Below are 24,820 nucleotides of genomic sequence, written 5' to 3'. Positions count from 1 at the left end.
AAAGAGACATAAACACAGATGCGGCACTATTGTTTGTTGATGCAGAGAAAGCATTTGACAAAGTATCTTGGATATTTATGAAAAAGAATTTGGAAAAGATGGGAGTTGGAGAAAAATTCTTAAATGGCATTAAGGCCATCTATACAGAACAAAGAGCAAAGGTAATAGTAAACAGTGTGATATCGGAGGAGATTGAAGTTGAGAAAGGAACAAGACAAGGGTGCCCTATCTCCCCTCTACTTTTTATTACGGTCCTGGAAGTCCTTCTAAATATGATACGAAAAGATAAACAGACAAAAGGAATTAGAGTGGGAGAGAAAGAATATAAACTACGCGCCTTCGCAGACGATTTGATGCTATCCCTGCAGGAACCGGAAAGCAGTGTTCCCAGAGCCTTGGAATTAATTGAACAATTTGGACTTGTAGCTGGCTTCAAATTAAATAAGCAGAAAACCAAAGTTTTAGGTAAAAATTTGAGTGCAGAACAGATTCAAAGAATACAAGAAGGCACTGGCCTCAATTTTGTCAAAACTGTTAAATATCTAGGTATCAATCTCACAACCAAGAATTTGAACCTGTACAAGGACAATTATGAAAAACTGTGGATGGAGATAAAGAAAGATATGGAAATATGGACAAGATTAAAACTGTCGTTAATGGGAAGAATAGCAGTGGTTAAAATGAATGTCCTACCAAGGATGCTGTTTTTATTCCAAGCCATACCAATTTTGGATAAACTGGATTGTTTTAAGAAATGGCAAAAGGACCTATCGAAGTTTATATGGCAGGGCAAAAAGCCTAGAATTAAGTTTAAGATCCTAACAGACTCCAAAGAGAGAGGAGGCTTTGCCCTGCCGGATTTAAGACTTTACTTTGAAGCAGCGGCCTTTTGCTGGTTAAAGGATTGGTTTAAATTAGAGAATGTTGATGTGTTGGACTTGGAAGGACACGACAATATGTTCGGTTGGCATGCATACCTTTGGTATGACAAGGTTAAAATTCACAGAACTTTTAAGACTCATATAGTTAGAAAATCCCTGTATCAGGTCTGGACTAGATATAAGGACCTGTTGGAGAGAAAGACTCCTAGATGGATTTCTCCAGTGGAGGCCAAGGCCTATAAGAGACCGAACATGTCTGCAAATTGGTTAAGATATATGGACATATTGCAGCAGGAAGGGGACTCATTTAAGCTAAAAAGTTATGATCAAGTGAAAAGTCAGGTCCCCGATTGGCTGCAATATCATCAGGTGTACGAAACATTTAAAATGGACAAAAAAGTTGGTTTTCAAGTAGAAAAGTCAAAACTGGAAACAGAACTGATAGAATCGAACTTTAAGAACCTTTCCAAAATGTATAATCTTTTGCTAGAGTGGCATACGAAAGATGAACTGGTTAAATCATCAATGATAGATTGGGCGAAAGATGTTGGACATAATATCATGATGGATGACTGGGAGAGATTGTGGCAGAAAGATATCAAATTTACTGCTTGTCATAGTTTAAGAGAAAATATAATGAAAATGGTCTATAGATGGTATTTGACACCAGTTAAGATAGCTAAGATGAACACCAAAATGTCAGATGTATGTTGGAAATGTAAACATGCGAAAGGTACCTTTTTTCATATGTGGTGGTTGTGCCCAGCGGTAAATGCTTTCTGGGATAAGATTTATAATGAGCTTAAGAAGGTAATGAAAGTTACCTTTAGTAAGAAACCAGAGGCATTTCTTCTGAGCATAACCAATGAAGAGATACCCAGTCAGGATAGAGTGTTTTTTATGTATGCCACAACAGCAGCTAGAATCTTATTGGCAAGAACATGGAAAGGTGAAGAGATACCAACGGTGGAAGAATGGCAGATGAAGATGATGGACTATATGGAACTCGCAGAACTGACCGCCAGAATCCGGGACCAGAGGGAGGAGAAGGTGTCACAGGATTGGAAAAAATTTAAAGACTATTTAGTTAAATCAGTTAAATTGAATATTTGAGCAGAATTAAATAGAATATCGGCTTTAGTAGGTTTATGTTAGATAAAACTGTTAAGAGGAATTTTTTGTGCGAAGGACTTATTTGTTAAAAATGTGTTAAGATTTGATGCTAAGATAAGATTTATAGTTGATTAGGTACTCGATTAAGTAAAGTTAAGCATATTAAAATTTGGGCAAATGTTAATTGAATAAGATATAAAGCTACCTAGAAGATATATATGATTTTGAAGACAGTGGAGGGAATGGGGGAAGCCCCCAAACAGAGAAGATAGAAATAAGGAAAGTATGAAGATAAGTGTTAGCTTAAGGTTTGTATAAGTTTCTTTTTCTTTTTATTGTTATTGTTTGATTGTGTTTATGTAGTGTGTTTTTATGGTGTTAATGTTGGTGTTTATGTTATGTTTTTCTTTTGGTTAATGGAAAATAATAAAAATCTTATTAAAAAAAAAAAAAAGGAAGGCTGAACCTTTTCAGGTTTGCCACCAATGTCTTAGGACAAGGTGTGGGTTTCCTGAAGCAGAAACAACCCTGGTGATTTTCCACAAATGCAATTAATGGAGTGTCTCCTTTGTGTCAGTCAGTTCCTTCTGTCTGTCTGTCTCTCTCTTTTGTCTTACTTGTCTTAGGATGGTTGAAGATGTGATGTCTGTATGTTCTCTGTTGTAAGTAATTTTAACCCTAAATGTGCTTGTTATGGACAGGAATGCCTCATTTCATTTCATTTCATTTTTGCTAATTTGGGTTGTGGGTTTCCTTCGTCATTGCTGGGCATTATAGCTTCAGAATCAATTAAACTGTTTTACCAGTTTACACCACTTTTGTTACATGAAAGGGAAGCTGCATGTTTGTGGATAAGCTTGAACAAAACAATTATTCCTGTTAAATAAACTCATGATTCACCCCACCCCACCCCCCAGTTTCATGTTTCCAGTTTAATTATTAAAAAAATTATTTGTGTAGTTAACAGGCTGCAAATGGCATGTCACAGCTTTGCAAATCAGGCAGGGGGTTGGATTCTGCCAGTTATACTCCACAATGACTTGCCTTGATCCATGGAGCCATGGCAAATCACACTTTTTGCATTTGTTGCACGTTCACACTTTTTAAAAATGAAGAACAACGGGTGGTGTTTTGTTTGTTTTTTTGCTTTCTATCACAGTGAAGAGGTGTAATAAATACGGTATGTTTTTATAAGTAATGCACAGCTATCCAGTGTGTGTCATGTACAACCAGGTAAGCTCTTGGCTTGCCACTAAGCGGGACATAGCTGAGTTTTGCTCAGCCAGTGATGTATGTATGACCATTCTATAGTACCTGGTTAATTTCCCTTCTTTTCTCTTCCTCTTACAAAAGCTGGCCTTAAAACCTGAATCTTAAGCACTGTCTTCACTTGAAAGATTAGGGTCTGTGTAGGACTATCATCTTCGTAAGCTTATGTGTGTAATGCCTGCTGAAGGAAGATGAGTAAGGTGACACAGTTAGTTGTTTTAGGCTGGAACAACATGTTATTCCAGCAGGTAAATTACTCTCTCTCTCTCTCTTATTTATTTATTATAGGCAATGTTTTTAGTGAAGGAAAACATTGCCACCTATAAAAACGGATTCATAAATAAATATCTGTGACGGCCAGTCCAGAGGGTCGGAGAGTTGATATTTGATATAGACTTGATATTGTCTCATCTTTGTCACGACCAAATTGCATGGCCTTCAGTATTTCACAACCTCGGTTTCCTCATCTGTTAAGTGGGAATAAAAGTGAACTCTGGCCAGATTGATTTAGGGACAAAACTAAGGAAGACAGGGAATGGGTGATAGATAGTTTTGGTTTGTTTGTTTTTGTTTGTTTTTGTTTTGTTTTTTGAAAAGAAAAGAACTAGTTGTATGTTTGCTAGCACACGATGCTGATGCAAATTAATCCATTGCTATTTTGTCAAATTGTGTTGGCCTAGGTTTTGCAGAATTGCTTGGATGGGAAATCATGAATTCTTACTGCTGTAATTGAAGGCTCCTGTTTCCATTATTTCAACATTTTATGAAGCAATGTTTAGCTCAGAATGCTGTGGACTAATCCAAAAGAGCATGACACAAAAGTGAGGGTCATAGCATGCCCCTCCTTGATGCTTGAATGCTTAATCTTTCTGAAGCAGGAAAGATTAAGCATTCAAAGTATTTTCTTTAACTCTGCACTGTTCTTAAACACTCTTGGGTTTCCACAGCTCACCATACTCAAAATTTCCATTTTCTTTCCAGTGATACTTTTAGGGTGAAAAAGTCACCGAAAAGATCTCCGCTGTCTGATGCACCTTCACAGGTAAAGAGTACTGACAAGCTTTTTTATTTAAATGATTTTTTGTTAACACTGGTCCAGTGCAAATTCCTGATAACTGTCTGGCAACCAATTATTTTTTGGGGATTCATTCAGTAGGGATAGTAAACCAGCATCTTCAAGTAAAATCACAGACCTACCGGTAATATATTTTTTTGACAACAAAATAGAAATACACATTTTTTTACTGAAACAATTAGCGGTCAAAACCTGTAATCCAAGCTTTTGAACACTTCAAGCATAAGTATTCGAAGCAAAAATGAAAAACAAATGAAACAGATTCTGGTACAGTTGATGTTACTCTGATAAACTTGAAAAAAAGACATTAAAAATCTTGTAAACATGAATGCACTTAAGGTGGGAAATGCAAATGATTTGCAGATTATCTTGTTTAACGGCATAGAAAGGCTGAACACCCCCAGAGACTAGACTAACTATATATATATATGAAAAACAATCTAAAAGAAAAGCAAATGCAGAGCAGCTACATTGCAAGGCATCTTTCCATATTTGGTATCATAAAGCCAAATGACACCTGATGCCATAAAGAGTGGGGAATCCCAAGCAGAGTAGATCATTTGGAAATAACATCAATTAAATGGAAATAGTGTTTGACAGAGAGACAGACTTTCAAAGTTCTTCAGTGTCCCAATAGTGATTGCATATTGCCCTAGTTCTTCTGTTGCCGAGCCCTTGGTCATGATTCACACAGTCAGCTGTTGGACTTGTCACAACTTGTAACACAATCTGTTTCATAAAGCAAGTATTGCAGTGCCATCACAAACTGTGATAGTGTTCTGTGGCGTAGCAAAATTCCCTTACTGGGGGCAGCATTAACAAGGGGGCTACCACTTGGGCCACCTCATGAGAAGAGAAGACTCCCTGGAAAAGACCCTGATGTTGGGAAAGATGGAGGGCACAAGGAGAAGGGGACGACAGAGGATGAGATGGTTGGACAGTGTTCTCGAAGCTACCAACATGAGTTTGACCAAACTGCGAGAAGCAGTGGAAGACAGAGTGCCTGGCGTGCTCTGGTCCATGGGGTCACGAAGAGTCGGACACGACTAAATGACTAAACAACAACACCACGCTTCTGTGTATGGAATGGTCTAAAACAAGTGATTATTATTTTTTAAGTAAGTTTGTGTAGAATTGAATTCTTCACTAGATAACATAGTTGAACTAATCACAAAAACAAATGATGCCCCACTTCACCTCACCTGACATTTATCCTAGCATTGATTGAAGGAAAGATTCTCAGGTATCTATAGGAGAACAAGGTCCATTCATATTAGTTGCCTGGAGTGGCCCTACCATTATTATTATTCTTCTCCAATAGACAAGGTGAGATAACTGTCTCAGGCAGCATATGGTAGTGGCAATAGTGGACCTCCCTCCTGCTGTTCCTCCTAAGGCCTCCTGGCCTATGTTTGAGGACAGAGCTGTATATGTTGTACAGCCTGTTCTTGGTCCTCTGAATTAGCCTGGTGTGTCAGGTACTATGGAGGGCACTGTCCCCTCAGTGGTGTCGAATGAGGATTCAACTTTTATTTGGCTTCTGTATATGGAACAGGGAGGTGACATCAACTTGTCCTTCAGGCAGCAAAATATATTGGGCCGGCTCTGTCCATACTACAGTGTCTTAAGTGCTGAAATCCTGAGGCTCTATGAAGCTTGAATAAGTAGTTAAAAAGAAAGTAAAAGGAAGCCAGATACAAGAGGAGAGACAATTGTTTCTTTCTTTACAGCACAATAGTTATTTAACATTTCTTCCCCCTACTCAGGAGTCTACGCCACTGCCTACAACCGAAACACCCTCTGTTGTATCCACTGTGGTTCATGCAACAGATGAAGAGAAACTGGCCTCTTCAGTGGGCAACCAGAAATGGACTTGCATGACAGTGGATCTAGATTCTGACAAGCAGGATTATCCCCAGCCATCGGATCTGTCGACTTTTGTAAATGAAACCAAGTTCAGCTCTCCTACAGAAGGTAAGCTGGCAGAAAGAGGTGGAATCAATTTCCCCTCCTTAAGATGGGGGGGGGGGGAACAAACAGATGTGGAGAGTGATGAAGGAAGCAAATGTGCCTTTTGATTACCTTTGCTCAAGTGCAGGTTGAATGATCCCATTTAATGTTGTCTTCCAGCATATCTAGCTTAATTCACTGTCTCACTTCTATTTAAGTGCTTTGTTTGCCTGATATGGTTTCCGCATAGGGATGTTTGGAGGTGATCCAGAAAACTCCTGCCGTCAGTAACAAACTGTAATTAGCTCTGGTAGCGATTGTATGAAATCTTTTATTTCTAGGCAGTTTCCTGCACCATTGTTGGAGCTCCCACATTCACATTCTGCTGTTTATATTACTGCTCCATTAATTGGCCCGGCTCTTGGGATTTTTTTAGCTACTGCTTGTAAGCATCAGTCGTCGGACACATATTATTAAAAATGTGTTTGGAAGATAGTACAAGAGGGAGAGAAGATTTAACAATGCTCGTTCCCTGGTGCACTATGTAAGCTTGGGTGTATTAGGGTTAACCATGCAGCATTTCAAGTGCACAGTGCTGCCATAAGATTATGATGAAAGTGTAGGCAGGATCTAAGCATTGTGGAAGCCCTGAAAGTCTTCAACGAGATATACACAGTGCATTTAACCCAATTAGCTCATAATTAAGAGGGGCATATAAACTTGTGCTTAACTTACTTAACATGAGAGTATCTTTGTGTTGTGATCACTGGGGCAATGAACACAGCTCATGTTTTGCAGTTCTCTTTACTCATAACTTTATCCTTCTCAAAATATTAGTGTCAGTTACTGGTTCTCGTGTGTGTCTGCATGATCCCCGTCGTATGAAATACAAACTTTTGCTGGATAATAATGGGTATAGTATTGGAGGGGGGGTTGCCTCTGCCCTGTAAAACAAGTAACATTGACTGAGTTAAGGGACCATTCACATAGATAAACATAGACATATATCTGCAGATCAGGCTTTGCCAACCTGGTGCCCTCCCAGATGCTTTTGACTGAAACTCCCATCAGCCCCAGCCATGTGGAGAGCACCAGGTGGACTAAGGCTGCTGTAGGTAGTATTTTGATAAACTCAGCTGTCTTTTCTATGAATAGGGCAGGTTTTGTTTCTTTACAGTTCCATGTGTTTAGCTAATGGCTACGTTTTGTTTTTGTTTCTTACATTTCTACCACAGTATTTGGCTCTGAAGGTGCCCCAGAGCAGCCCATGAAAGTATAATAGAAGAATAAAAACCAACTAAGGTATAATAGAAGAGTAAAACTAACTAAGGTCATTTTATAACGCTAGTCGAAAACAGTATTAAAAATTATTTTAACAACAGCCTCAAAAGTATCTCTTCCACACAGCCAAAATACCTTCTGGAAGAAAACCAGTTTTAATTAATTTTTGAAAGGCCTAATCCTGATCAGCTGCCTTACTAATTGGTCCTGTGAGGAGTGTGCCACCATGAAGAAGGCCCTGCTCTTTTGTCAGATTTCTTAATTCCAATAGCATACACACCCACCCCGAGAGCCCTCAGGACCCCATAGTGGTACCTTAACTTCAGATTTTGCCTGGTGGCTCCTCAACTCCAGTGAGTGGGAAGGGCCCTTCTCATCACAGAGTCACTTTTCTAAGATGCAGCACTTTTAAATTCCCTCTGATATATCTGGCTTGCAACTGAGGCTGTAACCTCAGGCTTCCTCCAGTACCTGTTTGTCTCCCCCAGCTGTTCCCACCACAGCTGCCGTACTCTGCTTCCCTAGGTCTTGCTCTCTCAAGGAAAGCCAGTGTGGCTTGTGTGTCAGACCAGGATCAGGGAGACAGATTCAAATCCCCACTCAGCTGTGAAGCTCTCTGGGTCACCTTGGTCCAGTCACTTCCCAGAGCTGTTATGGGGCATTATATGGTTATGGGGAAAGAGAACCACGTACCACCTTGAGCTCCTTGAAAGAAAGGCTGTAATTGTGATGAATAAAATGAGTGTAGGCTGAGGTGCTTATACTCAAGTTGTAATTTAAAATATTGTTAGAATAAGGAAAGAAAGAATGCAAGTTCTTCCTTAAAGAAAAACAGATGATGATGATGATGATGATGATGATTATTATTATTATTATTATTATTATTATTATTATTAGAATGATTTAACACAAGATTTGAACTCAAAACAGATTGGCACCCAGAGTGACTCTACATACTAATTTACCTGCCTCTTGTGTCTATAGGGTAACATGTGGCCCAGATTACCTGTTAATTACAGCCAATAATGTTTGCTCTGTTGGGATCATTTAAATGTAATCACACTTTCCCTCTGGACTCCTCTTCATGCTACAGTGAGAGTTTTCAGAGTAATTAAAGGATTCTTTCTGAGACTATCATTTGCACCACCTGTGATTTTTCTTTGAATATCTTTCTGATATCAAAGGCTACCTGAGTATGACACTTGTCACCTTGTTTGTTTCTTTGTTAATCCCCTAGAACTCTTCTTATCTGGCTACTCAGGATAATTAAGCATTTGAATCTTCTGCGAATCCTGAGCCATTTCTATTATAGGGTGATGCACCCCCCCCCCCCGTGGAGTTGGGAATTGCCAAATTGATTCTGGAATCGAGTAAGATGAATTTATGCATCTACTGTGAGACAGTGCAAGGAGTGAAACTGATGCAATAATAGTATATACCCAAAGAGAGCGTGAAAGCTGTGTCTTCCAGATAACAAGATGTCAGAGACAATTAGAAGAGTTCCCCAAAAGACTGCTGTTAAAAAAAGGAAAAGGAATAGTCTTAAGCAAGCCTGCAGCTTATTTCAGAACTGATTTGAACTTTTTTGGTCTTGATCTTAAACTTGCTTTTGAAATAATATCTGCTCTCATTTTTAATCTTTAACATTATTTTATATGTTAAAATCCCTGTACATTTGGATATGCATGCACGCGCGCGCACGCACACACACACACACACACACACCCCATCCAAATAATCCAAACCATGATAGCTTTGCCAGCTATCTGGATTTTATTATTAGATCAACTGTGAATTTCTCCATGAGAGATAAAATCCATGTCGAATCTTTCAAGGTTTAACCACTGCCATCTGGGCATTTAACATTTCAGGAAATGTTTCATCTGTCGTGCATTGAGCGTATGGAGCTGACATATTTTCTCACGTCAAAGTATCATAATTAGCACATTTATATGAGATTATGGAAGGGAAAGCCTTTAATTAACAGAAACTTCTTGGTGATTGAATGTGTGGAAGTTTGAGACAAAGGATGTGATCCAGAACCCCGAATGCAATGACTACTTGTTCCCTTCTGCAAAGGGAAATGTATTGCACCACAAAGCAGGATTCTCCCTCTTGTACAAGGAGTCCTCTGCTGCTCACAAATGAGAACAGGAAACCTGTGGTGTCCATGGAATGCCACATATGAATCAGTATTGCTAGATTGTGGTCAAAATCTTTATTGGTGCTTTTAATGTAACAGATGTTTTGCTGCTGGTCATTAATGCACATTGGGGGAAGGGAATGAATCTTGATCATTTTAAGTCAGACAGATCTGTCAGGGATTTTAGTTTCACACCTGGTTTATGTATGTGAACCTTTAAAAGGCAGAAACCTAAGAATGGTCAGGGCAAATTAGGGGTTGGAATTATAGGAGTGTGTAATTAATTGTGCCATGTGTGATTTTCTGTAACTCAAGTACAGAACTGAAACGTCCTGCATGAGGCAACACAAGCATTTTACCAAATGTTTCTCAGGAAAGCATAAAATAGTAGTACACAATCTGAATCCCCCCCCCCCAAAAGTGTTTCAAAGTGACAAATAGTGTCATGAATGGCAACGAAAGTATTTGGAAATGAATACAGTAATAATAAATTTGGTCTGCTGCTGGATGCCAGCCATAGTTCTGTGTATCTGCAGTTTAAGGGTGTCTTCCAGCCATAAATATGATCCCCTATAGATCCAGTATGGAACTGATTCTGTGATGTACAGATTCATAAGGAAACCCATAGTGTTTAGAGAACAATATGTTTGACTCTGTTTGCTTGTAGGAGAATATGCAAGCTTTACTTTTTGCAATGGAGACCACAGTTCAAACCTCACTGCTGCTCTAGACTTAAAACAAGTCATTCCCATTGATTTCAGGGAAATGTGCTTCCAAACAATGGCTGGAAACTGTTGAGGCCCATTATTTACTTATAAGGGCTTACATACAATGGGACTTCCTCTCCCAGGTTTTAGCCACTTGTTTTAGAATTAGGCTGCGGAATTCAAAGTGGGATGGAACAAGACAGTCTCTGCTGAACAGCTGAAAAGAAGTAAGGTGATGGTGTGGCTTTCCAGGGGTCAAGCAGCAGATCCATAGGAGAGATGGTTAGCTCTTCACCTTTGCAATCCTTCCCCTCCCATGTATCAGCTTTGCCTTCACGGTTGCAAACAAGCATCTAGAAACCGTACTTGAGGGGTAAGCAGCTGGGCATTGTAGAGAGGAAATGGCAGACAAGGTAATGTTTAAGAACCCTTCCCGTGCTTGCCATCACCCCATTGCCTTTCAGCTTGTTTGGCAGTAGCTGGGCTTCCTAGATCCATGTTTACCACCAAACATGACTACCCTCTTCAGGCATTCTTGATATGGCTGAAATGAACATGTGGAGGAAGATGGTTTTTGAGGCAGAGCTAGTGCCCTCCTCCATGTTCTTTCCTCCTCTTTTAATCATGCCCCATGATGAACATCTGAACAGGTCTCATTTTCATCCAGATTTGAGTCCTGCTGCCAAACATGTAATTTTGCTAAACAAACTCCTTGTGCTTTCAGCTGTCCCACTGCGTACTTCATTCTCAACACTGTGCCCTTTTAAGTGCTTAATTGAAGTTCCTAATAGCACTGGTAGTTCTCCAGTGGGCATAATGTAGATCAAGATCTACTGTTAGGTAGATCTGTGTGATTTTTATGGTAGTTCAGTGAGGAGTCTGACTCCTGATTGTTTAACAGTAGCAAACTCAAGAATACTTTTTCACCCTACTTCTAAATTATTCCCTGAGATGAAGAAAACTTTGAGATGGGAGAAAACTAGGAGTGGATTTTTGTGTGGCAGGACTGTTAGCTGGACTGAGAGGGTCCTGTGAGGCACACTGTTTCCAAGAGTGATTCACCTGGTGATGGCAGAGCTGCAACAATAACCTCCCAGCAGCAGTGTCTCTGCCACTTACTGGAAGGAGAACGGTTGAGGCAGCAGTGAGATTAGGGTTGTGTGGGTCAATGGCAAAGCCAAACCAGTGTGTCCACACAACCCTGACCCTGCCACTGCTTCCCCTCTCCCCTTCTTGGCAACCAGAAGATGATGTTGTCCGAGGCAGTTGCTGCAGCTCTGACCCATCAGGCAAGTAATTCCTGGCTGTTTTTGAGCTCCTATTTTGCACCTTGTTCTAGTTGGTAGACCTCGGTTGGCTGAGAAGTAGATCTCACAACTATGAAGTCCTTCCGCCACTGTTCTAAGGTGTTCCTGCTTCCAAAGATATATGCTCGAGAACAAAATATATGTACAGTCTATCTTTAATTGGTACGTCCTCATTTAAATGACGGTCATAGTGAAATATAAAGAAGTTGTGGTTAGTACATATTGTTAAGTAACAAGTGGCTCTAAGCCTGGGACCATCACTTTCCATGCATCAGTCAGATATTTCCTTCCCTCAACTCTCCTCCCACTGCTCAATATGTGGGTCTTTTGGCACGCCATACATTGGATTTGATATATTGCACCTATTAAGAGCATTGCTTTGAAAGGACATGAAAGCCCGTGCCTTACATAATAATTAAGAGCAGCCAGGCTGTTCTGTGGTCCTTTGCCATGTTACAGTGTTCACAGCCTATCACTTCAGTCATTTTCATGTCAGGAGAGAAATAATAATGAGACCACAATTCCTAGATAAAAGATCCATAGTTTATAGAAGTGACATGATTTGAATGCATCAGCTTGTGAATATGATTTTCCGTTTGAAAGTACAGAACAGAAAGTTCAATCAAGTATACATCATTGTTAATTTAATGGTTTAAGAGAGGGGAAGAGCACTCTGGCAAATAAAATCTAAGTGCTTGGCCATTTCAGAGAAGAAGAAAGCAGGGGATGAAGAGAAGATATCTAACATTAGGACCTACATGATGAACGGCTTGGATAATCCTTGTTTGTGCCATTGGGCTCTGATTGATATGCAGGCAAAGATCAATACTCGATGCAGAAAATAGTAGAAAAACAAGAACTCAGGCCACAATGATGATTCAATTGATTCAAGTTTTTCAAGTCTCTTATGAATAGATTTATTTCTTCAAGTTTATATACCAGGTGAAATTAATGTGCCAGGATAAGGCCCTGTTTCAGTCATTCTTCTTCAGGTAATAAAGTCTTAAAGTCTTAAGATTGACGTGTACTGGTTGCTTAGAGTGGGGATTTGAATCTAAGCAACCAGTACACATCGACCTTAAGAATTTCTACTGTTTTCTGCAAAGATCAATACTCAGCATGTTTTGAGTTGTATCTGCCAATTTTGATTTCTGTGCTCAATAGGAAAGCATCAGATGGAAAGCCTCTAGGCTTTTGTTATTGTCTCAAACAGTACTTCCACCACCATAACAAGCACACATTTTGATTTATTCCAGATCTGGAGTATGGCAATTCCTATGAAATAGAATATATGGAGAAGATTGGTTCCTCCATACCTGTAAGTTTCCACTTGTGGATTTCTCATTTGAACTCCTAGATGAACACAGTCACCCCAGTCTCATGGATCATGTAAATTCAAGGAAACTGAACAACTTGAGTTTTATTTCTTAATTATTTTGAGGCATCACTGAAAAATGGGAGAGAAATTTTAGCACTTCACCACGTTTCATTTGGGGTATGGAGGTGGCTGAAAGCTTCGGTTTATAGAAGGTGCACTGTAATTTTTTTATTTCTCTCTTCTTTCTGACAGCAGGATGATGACGCTCAGACCAAGCAATCTTTGTACCTTATGTTTGATGCACAGCAGGAGAGTCCAGTCAAGTCTCCTCCAGTCCGATTATCAGACTCTACAACTCCTTGTTCAGGGTACTTCACTGCTTTATCAAAAAGAATAATTACTTGTAGTAATCATCACAACTAGAACTAGGCCTTCTTATGGACACGGTGGTGCACACAGCAGCCAATGAAGCTGAATATTGGAAGATTCGGGACAGATTAAAGAAAGTACTACTTCTCTTACAGTGCATAGTGAAACTATGGAACCTGCTACCACAAGATGCAGTTATGGCCATCAGCTTGGATGGCTTTAGAAGAGGATTAGATGAATTAGATGAATTATAGATGAATTATTAGATGAATTATAGAGGATAAGTTTACTAGCCATGATGCTCTGCCCTGTTGCTGTTGTTGTTGTTGTTGTTGTTAATAATAGTGGAGGCAGGGCACTACTACTACTAATAAGTAGTAGTAGTAGTAGTAGAGTAGCAGTAGCAATAGTAGTAGTAGTAGTTATAGCCTGATCATCTGACTGGGTTGTCCCAGCCACCAAACAAAAGTTAAAACAAAGTATTAAAGCAAGACTAGCATAAGATCCTAAAATGCTCATCCATTATACATATAAAATGGCAGATCCATCTCAAACCACCCACTAAAAATATGAGTAGATTTGACTATGTCTTCTATATTATTATTTTCTGGATTCTTTTCACCTGCCCCAAGGCCAGCTATGATGAAAGGCAGGATATAAATATTATTTTTCTGTGCTGGTGTTACAGTTCCCCATATATTTTCTGGGGTCATATTCCTGACCCGTGTGGTTCCTAGTCATCCATTAGTCTCGTGTGGAACCAGACCATGTAGCAGTGACAACCACCCTGTGCAAGTAATTGTTTCAGTTGTATGTGATGTTTGCTATTAGTAATAAAAGCTTTCAGATTAGGATGTGATTTAATGCAAAAGTATAGGCTGTGAGGTAGGCACAACACTCCATCGCTCTATGTATCGGTTTTGTTAGCCAACTGAAAGCATGGTTCTTTATTGTATCTCAGGTCAAGCTTGGAAGAAACTGAAGCCCAGTTGTCCTCTGGAGTGAAATTACAACATCCAGCTTCACGATCACTGGCTGTGAGCCAAGAGACATCGATACAGCCACCTGACAAATCAAAAACAAAAGAACTGGAGCCCACTTCAAACAACATTGACATAGTAAGTTGGTTTTATGCCCTCTTTATTGGGCAAAGTAGCTTGAGTGCAGATCCAAGTATACCATCGCTTTTAAAATATTACACAAGTTTAAAGGGTTTAATTGCTTAAGATATTTTAACTCTTATTGTTTCTTTATCTGCAAGAACTCGCAGCAAATGTTCAGCTTTTTGTTGTATACTCTTTCTCACTCTCGCTCTCTTTTGGGGGCAAATATGGTGGAAGGAAAGCATTATCTACTATAGATTTTGTTGGTACTTCCCTAGGGATTAAGCATATATTGATGGAGGCTGGTGCATGACTTTAACCGTGAGTGGTTCTGCCAGTTTTTGTTACTTGTTCTGTATCCTGTTTGCTCTTCAGACCACACCCGAGGACCCCTTTGTCTCTGCTGATGCCCTTCTCAGTAGGATATCTCATCCACCTTCAGTGTGTGATCAGCTTCAATATCTAGAGCCTGACTTAGCAGAAAAGAACCCCCCAATATTTGCTCAGAAACTTCAGGTTTGTAATGGAAGTCTGTCAGTGTTTCTTCAGTGTTTGCAAATGCCAGTAAAAGGCTAATGCCCCCGTCTGGAAAGGGACGTGCAGCATAAACCTTCTGCAAGCCTACGAGGAGAAGTTGTGCTACACTAATATTTATTTATTTTTATATTATTTTAACCATTCATGTGAGGGGTGGGCAAAAAGAAAAAGAAAGTCCACACAAGATATTTGGTGAAATGCTAGTGTGGGTGGAATGGCATGCAGGGGTTTGGCTCCTAGTTTAAAATTATTATCAGGTGTTTCAATGGTGTATACTATTGCTTTTAACTATCCTCCCCCCCCCCCGGTAGCTTTGTGTCAGGTTCACGGTTGTCTTCTCGATCTTCCAGCATCTTACAATTCCTGTTTGGATGGCATTACATCAGGACACTTTTCAGGAGTTTCTCCGCAAAGTGTGACTGACCAGAAGACTGTTTGCAGAACAATGAAGCATTCTGTTGGACATTATTATTATTATTATTATTATTATTATTATTATTATTATTAAGCAGTGGAGGATTAATAATAATAAATGGCACTTCTAACTTAAAAAAAGAAAAGAAATCAGTCCTCCAGAACACTTCAGTGCTCTGCAGGCAGCATCCTGGCCAGCCACACTTCATTTAAAGTCTCCTGGAGATAATCCTGATGTAGCATTGCCTGAATGGGCATACCAAGAAGTCAGAAGACTGATAAACTACTTAAGAATCCTGCACAAAGCTACTGTACAATTTATTTATTTTAATTAAGAGAGAGAATTTACAATATTCAACAACCTCATAATGATTTTAATGTTAAGATCCAGAAGCAAATCCTCACACACCCTTCAAGTTTCATCAAAGTTATCACACATACACAAGTGGGGGGGGGGGAGAGAGAACAGTTTTGCAGGAGGCAAACTGTTTCACAAAGTGGTGTTGAGGATTCAGTTGTAAGAAACTGACTTTGAACCAGTCATGTCCCTGATGATAAAAATAATATCCTCCAGACTAATTTACAGCCTGTAACACACCCACACACCAGTACACACCCCTCTTTTAGAGCCCAATGTGTGAACTAGGTATACACTGTTGCCTTGGTTGTTGAACTCCGTTTGTCTCCTAGAACCATTTGACAACCAAGGCGCGGCTTCCAATTGGCTGCAGGAACTTCCTGCACTCAATCAAAAGCTGCGTCGAATGTTCGGCTTCCAAATAATGTTCAAAAACCGGAACACTCACTTCCGGGTTTTCGGCGTTTGGGAGCCAAAACATACGCATACCAAGGTGTGTGAGAACCAAGATACAACTGTATGCAGGTATGTCTATATAAGTGTACATCCTAACCCATTTGGTCTCCCTCCCTCCTTTGTTTATTGATGAATCATGCATGCAGTGCATGCTTATGTATACTCCTGTGTCACATGTGAAGTTCTAAACACAATGTGGGGAGGGTACATGTAAAGCCAAAGGTGTGGCGACTGATCCTCAAAACATTTGAGTAGGGAAATGCTCAGCGCACACATTGTTGAAATACACGTGCGCAGAGAACACTTCTATATTGTACAAATAAAGCATAGAAAGAGGAGGAAACACATCACCTTCTGTTTGGAATGTATCCTTTGAATTTGAACTGCAAGCATGCAGAATTGCAGTGCCAATTAAAATGTCAGTTCTGCAAATGCACTTAGCCTTCGGCTTAAATGCATACTTTCTTAATGAAGATCAAGACAAAGCAAGGCAGAATTAAGTACTCATTTATTACAGCCAGTAGAAATGATCGCACACAGGAACAAGAACTGCCTCAGTAGCTCACCTCTTGGTGAGATGATGCTGTCAGTTTTGTGAGGGTGATTCTCTAAGGCTGGAATCCTGTGCACACTTCCTTAGCCACTGAGCTCAGTGGGGCTTGCTTCTAAGTAAATCTTTGTATGGGTGAAAGTATTGTGAAACTATTTGTACTGCACAGCTAGAGGAGCAGCACATGCCACATTATCCAGCATTTAAATCTTTTAGCAATATTTTCTAATAAGTAAATTGAAATGAGTGATCTTAAGGCAGCCTTCACCAACCTTGTGCTCATCAGATGATTTGGACTACAGCTTCCATCAGCCCTAGTCAGCATGGCCAATGGTCAGGTATGATGTACGTTGTGGTCCAAAATATCTGGAAAGCACCGGGTGGGAGAAGGCTGGTTCAAGATTTATGATAATTTTTATCATTCAGTTCTAGTTTATTTTTCAGATAACTGAAAGCAGTTGAATTATGAATCGTGGAAGGAGAAAGCAACATACAGGTGAAACTCGAAAAATTAGAATATTGTGGAAAGGTTCATTTCTTTCAGTAATTCAACTTAAAAGGTGAAACTAATATATGAGATAGACTCATGACATGCAAAGCGAGATATGTCAAGCCTTTATTTGTTATAATTGTGATGATTATGGCATACAGCTGATGAGAACCCCAAATTAACAATTTCAACTTTGGGGTTTTCATCAGCTGTATGCCATAATCATCACAATTATAACAAACAAAGGCTTGACATATCTCGCTTTGCATGTCATGAGTCTATCTCATATATTAAATTCCAGTAGCTAATGAAAACAAATGCTTACATAAATGGTTTTTTTCCATGGTAATCTAATTTTTCAAGTTTCACCTGTATAACTAATGTCAAAAGAGAAATACAAAACAGATTAAAACAAATAATTTTGTTTCCTCAGGTAATTTTTAATGTTCCTTTCTTAACCAGAAAGCAATTTTTGGCCCTACTTTGCTAGAAATACTTGTTCACATACTGCTTATGTTTCAGTCGAACCCTGAGTTAATGTCTATGTTGTCCCCAAACGGTGGTCGTAACAGACTGATATATGGCATTCATTTTGCAAATGTGGACATTCATTCATGTCATGTTCTTAATGCATTTTCCCTGTGCATCGCTCACAACCATCCCACTGACAGGAGGAGTTAGAGTTTGCTGCAATGAGGATAGAAGCCCTGAAGCTAGCCAGACAAATTACCCTGGCTTCTTTCAGCTCCTCAGATACAGAGGTATCTGTGACCTGCCTGCAGTTTGTGTGCAACTGATCACAGCTTAAGGAACCCAAATGTGTTTTCTTTTAACAAAAGTTTCTCTGAGTGGTGTTGCGTGATGTTTCTGGCACCTTCGTACTTAGGAGGACATCAAGAAGCATGCCAAGAGTCTTCCTCTAATCCCAAATTCTATCACCTTCACTTGCAGATATGTTGTCAAAAATTGCTATCATGTGTATTTGGCTACAGATACAACTTTGGCCATCAATCTGCTTTGGTTTTCACAAGTTAATGGATTTCCTGGTGAATTAACTATTATGGTGTCACAGCACAGTCTACAGTTTGGAGGCTTTAATCAAAATACTGTAGAAAATTCAATTAAAATAAGCTAATCCCACAATTTGGTGGAAGTCAGCTTTCACATGGAAATCTTGAGAATTACAGACAAATGCCGTGAATATCCAGAACTTGGATATATTGATGAATGTTCACAATTAACTTGCACTGTGTGATAGCACTCACTTCTGTGTGTCCAAAAGTGGGGAAATGTGTAGCTCTTTTTTTAAGCAACCACGAAATTGACCTGGCATTGTTAGCATTCATTTTTTTATGCCACGGTTCACCAAATTTTCGGCATCCACTATAGAATTTTATTGTTTGAAAATGTCCTGCAAATGTGACACCTAATTTCAGCATCCGTTTTCCAGCAGTGTATTTCTTAGAACAGGTGACATCTCTAATTAAATTCTAATTTAAAATTTAATTGTCTATATCTGTGAATGAATTAGCATTAGTAATAGCCAGGCACAATATCTGTACCAGAACTGAGCCCTGAGGCTTGGTTTACAGAAGCAGGATTTTGTCTAAATTACCTGTGCAGTGAATACATAAAACTCCCAAGGGCTGGTGCTTAGTTAGCTATAAACTGCATGGGGGGAGCATTTTTGCTGTTTGAGGAGTTTATTTATTTATTTATTTATTTATTGGTAAACCAAGAAATCTTTAATAAAAAAATACATTTTTTAAAATAAATAAATAAGTAGAATGACAAAGAATATATCTTTCTTTCTTTCTTGATTTAGAAACATTTGTATACCAACAAGAAATTGAAACTTCATTTTGTGATCTTATGTTAAGAAAGCATTTCTGTTGTAAAAAAACCCCAATAAAGATGAATTGCAGGAGATGACCACTGCATGCCCCTTCTTCCCTGGTGGAGAGGTGGGCACAATATTGAGGTCTGCCTCAGGTGCCCACATGTTGTTTTGAGCTGGCCCTTCTTATTTTACCAGTTACTGGGAACAGAAAGTAATTTTAAACATCTTAACCAGTTTTCCCTTATGTGTTTAAAGGTTAAAAGTTCAGCCAAACCACATCTCAAGCTTCTAAGCAACAGGACTAAAAAAAAAAAATAAATTTAAAATAGGGGTGGGGTGGGAGGAGGAGAATTGACAGTTTCTAAGCAAAGGGAGAAAACCTCCCTACACACAAATCTTCTTTATTCTTTGCGATCTAAAGTGTTTCCTTCCTGATAACGCCTACAGCATGCTGGCTGTTGCCATGTTGATGTGGGGTTGCTTCTGTGATGCATGTGGTCGACTAGAGTGAAATGTTAGCTCTTAAGGAGTGTGTTTGATGTGCACAGCTGCTCTACAGGGTCCCTTGCGGTGGTGTTAATGCAAAGGTCACAGCTCATGGGGTTTGACTGGAGCGGGGTACGTGTGTGGTTTCAGTGCCTTTTTTTATTTACTGCCAACTGTACATAGCATTTAGCTGATATTCTTCCATAAAGGAAACATGTATTTCCAAATTTTGAGGATACTGTATGCATGCGCTTTTGGAACTCATTTATGTTTTGTAGCACGCATGCACACATGTACACAACCGGATGGGGTAGCTGTGGAGCCACTCCCAGGGTGATTTTAGCCATCTTAAAAAACCCTTGCATCATAGCACTATAACTGCACTTTGTGTGCATTAGACGGGGTTTTCCTTTTGCCTGTCATGAGCAAGCTGATTTGCAAATGCAAAGTTTATTCCCCCCCTCTCACATTTTTATGAATTGCTCCGCCTAATTACATAACCCAAAGCTGAGCTGTTGGTTCAGTAGACACAGCGAGTGTAATCCCCTTCTTATTAAAACCAGTGGCAAATTTTCCATCACTTTATAGTGCAGCTGGGTCAATTTATTTTGCAGAACGCTATGAACAGGGTTTTAAAAATTACTTAGGGAAATTTGTGTCTCTATAAATAAGTGCATGGGAACTGAACCCACATTGTTTTAAAAGACTGATAATCCTGCATGTTAAATTCCATTTGAACAAAATTGTAAGTCAGACGTTTTGTGGTTTAAAAAAGGGGAGCAAAGTAGATAAGTCAAAAAGCTTGAAAGGACAGTTTGAAGTGAAAGTGGTAAAACTTTCTGATTGTTCTTGAACTCAGAAGACATTGGGAATGTTTTATTCTCTTTGGAGGAAAGGTGGCAGCAGAGGAACTGATAAATAGTCATTTGGATCATTCAGATAGATAGATACAGTGCTTGTTCTGGGGGGACGCAGGGGGACGGATACCCCTAAACATTTTGTGAATCTAAGTTTGTCCTCATTGTGGGGCAGTATTTCAATATGAGTAGGAAAATGAGAGTACCCCTAAACTTTTTTTTTAATAGAAAAAAGCACTGGATAGATAGCATCCACAAACACCCCCCATATTTTCAAGATTATGTACATTGTCAGCACTAAACAAAGTATAAAGAAAGAACAGAGCAAGATTATAGAGCAAGGAAATATGATGTGGTAAAATTGATATTGTTATCTTTTTTAATGCTGAGGATCTGATAGCATCTCTTTCAGCTTAATAGCTTTACTGGGCATCTTGCATTTAGACTGGTATCTATGGACTCAGCTAGATTGGCAAAGAAAAAGCAATTTATATGCCTTGTATATGCGATATAGCATTGTGCCACCAGATGGCGCCGCAGAGTCCCATTTTTCTCTACCTGTTTTCCCTGTTTAAATTTACAAAGCATTTAACTGAAACGCTTCTTTGGCGTGTCTAGATCCAGCCCATATGGATCCATGTAAATTAGCATTGCTGTATGACTGGACTTCTGATTATCTGAATTATGATTGTGTCCCTCCCATAACTGAGGTTCAAAGGTGCTCTTTTAAGCTTCATTTTAGTTAATGTGCACTAGTATCGTTTATTTCTGCTGTAAAAGATAGGCAGTGGCCTAGTTCACACATCATGCTAAACCAAATATGGCTTAGCATGAATGAGCAGGTTGTATGTGCTCCCACAGAGTAAATTACTGCTCATCTGCATCTCCCCAGTCATTCTGCTGCTACATAGGGTTGAGCTAAGCTATGGTTTGGCTTAGAGGCTTCTCACTGACAAACCATGAGCCATAAAACATAAGACATATATGGTTACAGCTCATGGTTATTCTGGAAAGAGCTAGACCATCAGACACACACTCATCTAAATGGTAGCAGAATGACCAGGAGTAAAGCAGGCATGGCTTGACTTAGTGAGATGTGCAAACCAGGCCAATATGAGAGGATTAGCCTTGGAATTTGCCATCTTTAACACACATATAAACACCTCGCATTAGAAAGCACCTATAGTGTTCACAGCAGAGCTGCCAAGTGATTAAATGATTCCGCTTGATTGATAATCTTACTTTTAATCAGTTAATTACATTTGAGAGCTTTAACAAAATGTAAGAAACATAGGGATCAAAACCATGCACTTGTTAGAAAGAAGGACCATCTTTAATAATCTACCAAATAAAGCTCGAAGCCCTAGTTTACTACTATAACATTAGCCAGCTTTGCATATAATGCTAAACAATATTTTAGCGCTATGTGGATGAGCCTTAACATGCCTGAGCAAAGTGTCTTATGAACACATTCCTCTTCCCTCTACCCACATGCCCAAGGGGAGAATTTCAGAAGAATTTGCTTTCACTTTTGTAGAATCTCACTTTAGTGTTATACTTGAGCCAGGAATCTCGATTTAAACCACATTATGGCCAGTTTCATAATAAGCCAACTTCAAAGCATGTGTCATGTTGCATGGGTTTCTTTTAAACCAGGGCTTCAGGATCGAACCTAACACTTAGCTGTTAAGGAGCATCCATTGTTTAGTCATAGAATCATTGTATCCTAGAATTGTAGAGTTGGGAGGGACCATGAGGGTCATCTAGTCCAACCCCCTGCAATGCAGGAAACCTTTTGCCCAATGTGGGGCTCTTAACCCATGACCCTGAGATTGAGAGTCTCATGCCCCACTGACTGAGTTGTTATGTGTGAACACAACCACTGCTAAGTATTACACTTAGTATTACAGAGAAATGTATTTCAAATAATGTTAAAAGTTCAAAACTCTTTTTTAATTCAAAGTTATGAAATGTGCATATATTTTCCTGAGTGGATTAGCAAGATAATGGGAAAATTGGAGGAGCAGCTAATTAAGTGCATTTATTCTAACTGCAATATATACAATTATTGCAGGCATTCAAGAGGTGTTATATCTCTGATTCTAATGGATAATCCAGAAAATTTGATACTGGAAAAGTCCCCATGTTTAATCTGAGTTTGATAGTTTCTTCTGATGTCATGTTAGGATAGGAAGCACACTTTTTGGTTAACTTTCCACTTTACGCCACCATTGCCAAGGTCAACTGAAGAAGCGATGGGTGAATCCTCTGGAAGCTACAGTGTCCTACAGTAGCTAAATGCAGATTACTTATAATAGGATCTACTGGATGACTTTGCAGGAACATTAATCCTGCTTGATGGAGGGTAGAAATTAGACTAAGTTTTCCTAGAATATCATAGAGCTGTATGTTTTAGTTGTTTCATCTACAATGAATACAACTTCCTGGAAAATCCCTGGACTAAATGACCTGCTTCCTTCAGTGAGCATCTTTTAGCCATCAGCTAGTGTGGGAACAAAGAGTGACAAGGGTTATGTATGCTCTTCTTGCTCTGCTGGGCCTTGTTGCACACTTCCGAAATACATAGGTTTGTTGGATGAGGCACGCTGTGAATCAAAGTTCAAATAGGCCATTGTTGATATGGTTTGCTGTTTTGATAGACCTGCTCAAATTCCATGAGAGGAATTGTGGTCATACTTAAATTTCTCATTGATACCGATACTGTAAATTAATAGTTCATAAGAAACTGTAGCTTAAAACATCACATCCCTGCCTTACAAACGAATTCTGAATGCAGCATAAGAGAGAAACTTGCTATAGCGAAGGCATTCGAAGGACCTTTGATTAAGGGCCAAACTAGATGTGATGCTAAATGTGTCTTTGACTTAACATGCAGGTTTGTAAACATGTGAGGAGGAGGCAGATAATCACAGCATTGGCACCAGTGGGAGCCTTCTTCCCAGGGCATATTGCAGCTTCAGAGGAAGGTCTTGTGCCAGCACTAAAGCAGAGAAGGAAGGGATTAAGTCTCCCCTCCAGGCCTTCTGATATCCTGATAATTATCAGCTTCCATCCAGCTGATGGTATTTGCATTTTTAAAAACCTTGGCTGTTAAATGCAAACATGCTTTTAGCATCCTGTGGAGTTTGGCCTTCAAGGTATTGCACAATAGTGAAGGAAATGAACTAAAATCGCTGTATCTTACTTATCTAGCTTAAGTAGCCTTGCTGGGTTTGGTCATCTGCCTCTCTTATTTTGTACAATGCTCTCAGTGTTGGTACAAGAAAAGTGGGCGGTGGAAAAGAAACAGGTTTGCTTCCCAAAAAACAAAAGTAAGAGTTCTGAATTCCTTTATCCTATGCAAAGAAATAGTTGAGCCAGGCTTCTAGTTTCTTCATGTACACAATAGCTCTTGTTGCTTATAGTTTCCCAGTTAAACTTACCTTGCCTGACTCTAAATTCATCTTGGTTTGCTTACGTGCTTAATGACCATTCATAAATATTGTGAATTAGTTGTGTACAGCTGAGTTACCTAATAAGTATTGTGATCATATACTCTTTTCATGTGGTCCGCAAATATGATTCCCATCTGCAGAACCTTCCTTAAGTTACTGCTCTCTAGTGGTGCTAGTGATAATAAGATTAATACTAAAATGAAAAACTGAACTATAAGTAGTTATTTTATACCTGGGGTGTATAGAACCTGTAGGCTGGAGTCCAACAATATTTGGATCTTCATTAAATAAATAAGTGAAGCTATTGGGATAGTCTCCTCCCTCTATGCTATTTTTATGGAAATTCACCAAAATCTATCCTTCAGACATGGGTTGCCGTACGTTCTCTGGCATAACCTGGTAATCAGCATTGTGTCGCTAGACAATCTTAGCCAATGGCTTTTGATGGCCTTATCACTGTTTTGCTTTTATGTCATTGCATGCATACATCTTTTAGCAAAAACCTGACTGCTTCCAGGCACACATGCCTGCATGTATGATGATCCTGCTGCTATTTTCATCTGCAGAAGCTGGAATTTAAAAAAAAAAAAAGATGTTGAAGTGTTGGGCAGACCAACAGGGAAAAGCCTGGTGGCCTCTCTGCTTCTGACCCTAGCCTGTCTCCACATGCAGAAGCTTTCACTTTAGTTTTCATGTGCATTTGTTCTTCTATTGCCTTGGCTTTTTAAAAGCAACACTGCTGGTGTAGTGCAGGGGTAGGCAACCTAAGGCCCGTGGGCCGCATGCAGCCCAATCACCTTCTCAATCCGGCCCGCTGACGGTCTGGGAATCAGCGTGTTTTTACATGAGTAAAATGTGTCC

General features: G+C 39.4%; 1 protein-coding gene across 9 annotated transcripts in view; it reads left to right on the top strand.

The window, feature by feature from the left end:
• Positions 1-24,820, top strand: part of TACC2 (transforming acidic coiled-coil containing protein 2) — a 161,784-nt gene that overhangs the window by 120,101 nt on the left and 16,863 nt on the right. For 3 of the 9 annotated variants that reach the window (XM_033149497.1, XM_033149496.1, XM_033149499.1), the window contains 7 exons: positions 4,245-4,305; positions 6,105-6,312; positions 12,983-13,044; positions 13,297-13,412; positions 14,375-14,531; positions 14,892-15,032; positions 17,993-18,082. In XM_033149497.1, coding sequence (XP_033005388.1) covers positions 4,245-4,305; positions 6,105-6,312; positions 12,983-13,044; positions 13,297-13,412; positions 14,375-14,531; positions 14,892-15,032; positions 17,993-18,082 — 835 coding nt within the window. The remainder of the gene's footprint in view (positions 1-4,244; positions 4,306-6,104; positions 6,313-12,982; positions 13,045-13,296; positions 13,413-14,374; positions 14,532-14,891; positions 15,033-17,992; positions 18,083-24,820) is intronic. The other 6 variants (XM_033149498.1, XM_033149500.1, XM_033149501.1 and 3 more) reach the window with 3 other exon arrangements.

This window comes from Lacerta agilis, chromosome 5 (genome assembly GCF_009819535.1).
Source record: "Lacerta agilis isolate rLacAgi1 chromosome 5, rLacAgi1.pri, whole genome shotgun sequence".
Taxonomy (NCBI): domain Eukaryota; kingdom Metazoa; phylum Chordata; class Lepidosauria; order Squamata; family Lacertidae; genus Lacerta; species Lacerta agilis.
Note: the sequence above shows the minus strand (reverse complement) of the source record. Positions and strands in the feature narration are given on the sequence as shown.